General features: G+C 37.5%; 1 protein-coding gene across 1 annotated transcript; it reads right to left on the bottom strand.

Moving 5' to 3' along the window:
• On the bottom strand, positions 1 to 4,641 carry LOC111972577 (macrophage colony-stimulating factor 1). The gene is made up of 9 exons (XM_023999593.1): positions 4,357 to 4,641; positions 3,176 to 3,286; positions 2,643 to 2,705; positions 2,122 to 2,292; positions 1,747 to 1,942; positions 1,361 to 1,515; positions 1,153 to 1,202; positions 1,013 to 1,056; positions 1 to 925 (listed from the first exon to the last, which is right to left on the bottom strand). Exons 1-8 carry the CDS (start codon positions 4,396 to 4,398, stop codon positions 1,014 to 1,016), a joined length of 831 nt encoding a protein of 276 aa, XP_023855361.1. The 5' UTR covers positions 4,399 to 4,641; the 3' UTR covers positions 1 to 925; position 1,013.
• Between the last annotated feature and the right edge of the window lie 2,767 nt (positions 4,642 to 7,408).

Genomic DNA, 7,408 nt, shown 5'->3' on the forward strand with positions numbered 1-7,408 from the left:
TTTTAAAGTTTTAATGAGCTTGTTGATTGGCTGTTTTGAAGGAAGTTTTCAACATTCTGGATAAATGTACATTAATCCCCCCACAAGCAAAGAACTGGAAGACATCAATGGTACAAACTACAATTCAAACACTATTAGCCCTTAATGGAGAAAGTGTTCCAAAAACACATGTTTTCTTGGGACACTGACGTTTTAATGTGGACACGTGAAGCATTCCAAAAACACATGTTTTCATGTGGACACGTGAAATGTTCCAAAAATACATGTTTTCATGTGGACACACATGAATCTTATGTGTGTCCACATGTGATCTTATGTGAAGTTAATGTGATAACATGTAAAGCAACTTGTGATAACATGAAACTACACATGTGAAAATGTGATTACGTGTGAAGTCTTCCAAAAACACATATTTTCACATGATCATGTATTTTTTCTGTAAGGATAGTTAAGTATTATTATCAGTAATGTTGGCGATAACTGTATAGGAATTCTTCGATTGAAACTTTTTTAACAGTCGATTTGAAACAACAAAACAATGATTGTTTTTTACAGTGGACAAAGGCACATTATTCACCAGATCAATCATCATAAACAGTATAAGAAAATATTGATTTTAAGTCAAGTTATAAATATATATGTATACATACATTATATATATATACATACATACACACAATATACAACATAGATTATGAAAATATCCCATCTTTGAATAGCATTCTCATAAAGATAAGGTCCATTCAAATCCATTGATAGTGCCTGTAGGCCAGAAAAAGAATGGAAATGTCCATAGGATGTTATATCAATCAAATGTATCATATGTAACCCACCATTGTACATTGTTTATTGGAGATGAGAGCTTGATGGTATATCCTCCTCTTTGGATATGCTCCTCCATCTGCAGCGATCTGTCTTTTACGGCCTTTMTGGAGAAAGGAGAAGTATTCAGAATATGTAGCTACAGCAAATGCATAGAGAGACTGACAGATGATAGATAAATAATACTCACTTTATTCCACCTGCATCTCTATGTCCGGAATATCTGTATGCAAACTATAAGTAAAACTTTGAATTAGAACCTACATATATGTTTGGGTTGTCATCATGTTGCGTTGGTTCAATTATTCTAGATACTGTGTGATACTTTACCTTGAGTTTTGGTACCCTAGTGATGTGCGATGGTCAGTACTGTAGGACATCTGTGGTGGAACAAAATCACACAAACAAAGGAACTTGTAAATTGCATTTTATGTATATTTCCCCTTTCTCTTAATTTTTTACTGTGATACTGAATTTAAAGGCATCAGGGGTATTTAGTGCTGTTTAGTAACTCAAACTTCTTAGTATGCATTATTACCTTGTGTGTGATGAGGCAATAGAGAGTGAATATGAACAGCAGTCCTCCACAGACTGATGGAGCTATGACCATGAAACCAAACTTGGACAAGTTTCCATCTTGGTCTCCATCTAGACCAGTCTGAGGGGCTTTCTCTGAGTCCCAAAAGGTGCTGACTGGGGACAACGAGACAGGTCAAAACAGCCAGGTTATAATATGTACAAGTGAGGTTAAGATAATCAGAGAGCTCAGCAAGTTGATACATGCAACACCAGAGGACAGTGGGTCTGATTCTCTAAGCTACTTTGCTAAATTGCTGTACTGGATTATTATATTCGATAATAATGTAATTCTCTGTTTTAGGCCTTAGCCAGGGAACCTCTACGGACCTTGAGGAAGTTGCCCACCTGTAGTCAGAGAGTGTGCTGTAGGGAGGGCTGTGGGAGGCTCTGCGGTGTCTGTGTACTCCCTCTCACAGCTCCAGTCTACTGGTGAGTCCATGGTGGTCACCAGRTCCCAGTACACAGACAGGACATCCTGGACCCTCCCCAGGGCCTCAGATGGAGAACTGCTGAATGACATTCCAAAACTCACTGGGTCGTCCTAGTCAATAGGGTCAGAAAATAATGTTTGTAAAATGTATATGGGATGCATGTCCTATCTATACAATTATACAATAGTTTTATGAGCTTAGTATTGAGTTCCTTGAATCTTCTTTAAAACACCCAAGTAATGCTGTTATTTATTAATGAGAGAGCTCTTGAGCATCAAACCTCCCTCACCTCCAGCTCCTCATTGATCTGTGGCACACATCTCTGGGAGTAAATGTTGTGGATGAGAACGGTCAGCGACAACACGTAGCTGTGGTTGTCTGATCCCCGAGTGTATCTGAAGTGTCCGGTCAGGAGTTCCAAGATCCAGGGCATGGCAGCTTTCACATAGCAACATTTATTCTGCCATGGAATGGAAGAACAGTCCAAATTCATAACAGTTATGATACAAGGTATGCTTGATATCTGGGACTTGTTCTTGGTTAGCCATAATGATTATAGTTAATGCTTATTTTTACTGTCCTTTTTTTAGCTGAGATAAATGTGGTGCACAGTGGATACTTTCTGCCACTCTCCTAAAAATATAACAAATAATTTGTAAAAACAATTAAAATAAATGGTACTAAAATCAAAGAAAGTATAATTTCTTACAATAAAAAATAAAAATACCTAACCTAATGTTCTTTGTGAATTTCCCTGTGATCTCCCAAGTTTTAACTGCACATGCATTTTATGCATAGAAATTACCTTACCAAACTTCTCTGCTCAATAAATGTGTAGGTTATTGAGCATCCACTCTGCAACTGGTTATCTATCTATGTAAAACAGAAATAAATGCAAAAATCAGGAGTCATTAYGTTAACAACATAGATATTAACTTCTCATATCTTGTGTTCATGAGAGGAATTTGCTGGACATTCAACGACCCCAATCATCAGTGTGTAATGGTTCTAGTCTAACTGTGAAAATCTAACTGAAAATATGCTCTCTACCAGGCACGTGCACAGATAGAGGTCTAAGAGTTCCTGAATACCTGCCCTGAGAAAAGTGCCCTTTCAGCTTGGTGTTTTTTTCTTCACTTTGAGCACCTGCCCCTCCAAAGGTTTGTGCATGGCCCTGCTCTCCACTGTGAGCCACTGTGATTAAACACGTATTTCATAAACCACTCTTGGTTATGTATAATTTTTTGTCATATTATAAGAGCTTTATACCGCTTACATTTTTTCATGTTTAAAAAAAATATATATATTTATTTCCCATTGTTCAGTATAGTTGTACTACTCACCAGGTGTCTTATGGTCAGCAGGTGATCTCTGGTGATGGAGTGTCTGCACGGACCAGGGTCTCCCATGGTCAAGGGGAGACTCAAGAACACCATCACACACAGACACTTTACCTGAAAGGGAAGGATATCATGGTTTATTTTTGCTTTGATGAAGATCTGAAACCAATGGTGAAACGTATCAGCTTCATGAACAGAAAAATAAAGTTGTACGAAATTTGGTGATATATTTATTTTATATATACTATTTATAAAATATAGAGTTCTATAGAATATATAAAACATAATATTTCCTATTTCTCAATGGACTTTGTCCCAATGAATCTTCACTTTTGAAACCATATTTTGTGGTTTGTTGCACATTGGATTCTTGAGTAGCACTTTAAATTTACTGCACTGTTCTTAGAATCTCCTCATTCAAACATATTGATATTTCTATTTAATTTGTAATACGTATTGTTGATGCCACAAATACACTACATTAGAACAGGATTTATTACAAACAGAAATCCAGATGAATAGAATGAGTCAAGCAGAGGGGACGATAGATACTGGGAATTTTAACTCCAGTTATATGAGTAGAGCGGAGCCTCATGGGGTGGAGCTGTATGACATATAACATCCATTTCCATTTTTACTTGTTCTATTGGTTATCTATATTAAAAAGAAACCTACACTTCTAATGTTAGAAACATGGAACATTCTCTGAACACTCAATTGTTAACCTCTGGCTTAGGTCAATAACATTATTAATGATTATCACACATTAGAAATAATCTAATATAACCATAAATTAGCTTTCATACAGATTACCCACATTCATACAGTACAGTACATTATAGTCACATGATGTGAATTAACTGTCCATGCCGTGTTTACATTTTTTTCTACAGTAGTTACATATATTCATTTCAAACCTGTTAGAGACAAACCTGAAAGTATGAATTCTGAAACGCCAAACTACTGCAAAAAAATACGACATTCACATTTCCAAAAGAGGGACATAAGTCATTTAATGTGTTCCGTTCTAATGTCAAATCAGTCATACCGCAGGGAAAAATGCAGCAACTGTAGATGAATCAAACAGAATACAGTAATGTCAAAGGCAGTTTTGTCAAAAGATTTCCTTCACAAGAGCATAGCAAAATGAATGAAAGTCATGCAGAAGTAACTGTTTCTCTTACTTTGGTTTTGCACTGAATGTGGGTTGGCACGAGGAGGGTCATCTGGCTCACCTATGAAAATAGAGAAGACCAGACTCCTCTGTCAGAAGCATTGGAGAAGATAGATGATGTGTATCTTCTCTTTTAGCCCTGATCAATCCCTCTAGTAAACCTCTGGAGACAAGACATGCATTAAAGAGAAGCTGACAGTCCTCTGGCGTGGATGGAGCCCAGGTTTCCCCAGCATGGACTGATGTGGTTCGACTCCCCTCCGAAAGGTCTGGAGCTCACAGTGTGACTGCCTGCCRGAGCTGTAACTCAGAGACTATTTTAAGACCTCCCTCTTCCTGCTCTCTCTCTCATATGGTCCACAGGAAACTATGCCCCGTATCCCAGCTTTCATGATTCCCAATAACAACTGGAGGGTCTCGACTTGAGACAATGTTCTGTGGACAGATGATTCAAAAGTATAACTTTTTGGATGACATGGGTCCCATTATGCCTGGTGAAAACCAACCACCAAACCCACAAATGTTGCTGAGTTAAATCAGTTCTGCATGCAATAGTGGGCCAAATTTCCTCCACAGCAACATGAGAGACTGATCAACAACTACAGGAAGCATTTTGTTGCAGTCATTGCAGCTAAAGGTGGCACAACCAGTTATTGAGTGTAAAGGGGAAATACATTTTTATTCATTTTACAGACACCTTTCGTGCTCCCGGTTGGCTCAGCGGTCTAAGGCAGTGCATTCTCAGTACTAGAGGCGTCACTACAGACCCTGGTTCAATCCTGGGCTGTATCACAACCAGCTGTGATCGGGAGTCCCATAGGGTGGTGCACAATTGGCACAGCGTCGTCTGGGTTAGGGGAGGGTTTGGCCAGGGTAGGCCATCATTGTTATATAAGAATTTGTTCTTAACTGACTTGCCTAGTTAAATAAAGGTTAAATATATATATTTTATTTATTTCACACAGGGGCATTGGGTGTTGCATAACTTTGTTTATGAAATAAATTAAATAAGTATGTAATTGTTGTGTTATTTGTTGACTCAGGTTCCATTTATCTAATATTTGGTTTTGGTTGAAGATCTGATAACATCCAGTATCAAAAATACATAAAAGTAGAGAAAATGTAAAAGAGCACAAATACTTTTTCATGGTACTGTTTTGTTTATAACTGCAAAGGTTTTATGTTGTTTTTGTTCCCTGCACAGAATATCCTTTTGAAACCTTTTCTACACATCGATGCAATGTTTTATGGTGATAAACTCTTACAGATGTTGCAACCCACTGGGCACACACAGCCTGGTCTCATAGACAAGACGTAACATAGTAAATGTTAATCCGGAACACTGAAATTAGTATGATATCTTACATTTGGTATGGTTACATAAGATGCTACACTCATACACAGGTAGAGTCTGGTGATAAGGTCTTGCAGATGTTGCACCCCACTGGGCACACACAGCCTGGTCTCATAGACAAGATGTAACATAGTAAACATAAATCCGGGACACTCAAATTAGTATGTTATCTTACATTTGGTATGGTTACATAAGACAGAAGGTTACTTAAGGCAAAATGTAATGTTGGTTAGTTGGTTGGTTGGTCGGTCGGGGTGGATGGGTAGGCATATAACACAAACGTCTAGCAACCCAAGGGTTCCATGTTCGAATGTCATCATAGATAATTTTAGCAACTTTGCAACTATTTATGACTTTTTAGCTACTTTGCAACTACTTAGCATGTTAGCAAAACCTTCCCACAACCCTAACCTTAATCCTTTAACTTAACTCCTAACCCTTAACTTAACCCTATTCTTAACCTTAACCCCAACCATTACCCAGCTAATGTTAGCCAGCTAGCTAACGTTAGCCACAACAAATTTGAATTCGTTACACATGAAATGTTTTACAAATTTGTAACATATTGTACAAATGACAAATCGTGACATATCATACAAATTGTAATTCGTAACATATCATATGAAATGGGTGATGGACATCCACAAATTAATACATACCATACGAAACGTAACATATCATACAATTTGGAGTGTCCTGGATTTACCTTTACTATGTTACGTCTACCCCTGAGGCCACATTGGTACACACTGAGTTAATCAATGTTGTTTCAACTAATTTATCAATGTATTGTGACGTGAAATCAGCATAGAAAATACATTGGATTTGAAAAAAGTAATCAACCAGTACTGTTTCATCTAATTTTAACTAGCGTTGTAAACATTGAAATTAGTGTAAAACTTCAATTTAAATACATTGACTTAATCTGACTCTCAGGTTGTTACTTTAATCTAATTTCAATATAATCATCAGGTAGCCTAGCGGTTAAGAGTGTCGGGCGTTGGGCCAGTAACTGAAAGGTCGCTAGTTCAAATTCCCGAGCCGACCAGGTGAACAATCTGTCAATGTGGTCTTGAATAAGGCACTTAACCCTAATTGCTCATGTAAATCACTCTGGGTAAGAGCGTCTGCTAGATTAATTAAATGGAAAAGGCAATTTGACAATCTAAAGAAATTACACCAATATCTCTCAATTCTACGAATTCTACGTCATCTCATTATACGCCGACAATATCTTACTTTATCTAGACAATGTATGTCAATCCCTCCCTAAAGCTTTGAAAATCATAGACAAATTCAGTTCTATCTCAAGGTATAAAATAAAACCAAGTCTGTCCACCTCAAGACCCCGATGGAGGACTCCATCTCCAATCGTTTCCCATTTAAAATATTTGGGAATAGATATATATTTCCTTCCTTTGTCAGAAACTTTAACAGAACGCTCAAATCAATTAAATACGACCTCAGTAGATGGACTAATATCCCAGCTGCTTTAACCGGAAGAATATCTATTGTCAAAATGTATATATTGCCACGGCTGAATTTCTGGTACTCTTCCCTCGTCTCCTCCTTCTGGCTACTGGGATACAATCCATAGTGCGGTTTCAACATTTATATGGCAAGGTAAGAGAGCCCCGATAAAATTAACAAACTTGCAAAGAAGGAAAACGTGGGAGGACTWTCCGTACCAAACTAAATATCATTTCCA

The sequence above is a fragment of the Salvelinus sp. IW2-2015 genome, linkage group LG14 (genome assembly GCF_002910315.2).
Source record: "Salvelinus sp. IW2-2015 linkage group LG14, ASM291031v2, whole genome shotgun sequence".
Lineage (NCBI taxonomy): Eukaryota > Metazoa > Chordata > Actinopteri > Salmoniformes > Salmonidae > Salvelinus > Salvelinus sp. IW2-2015.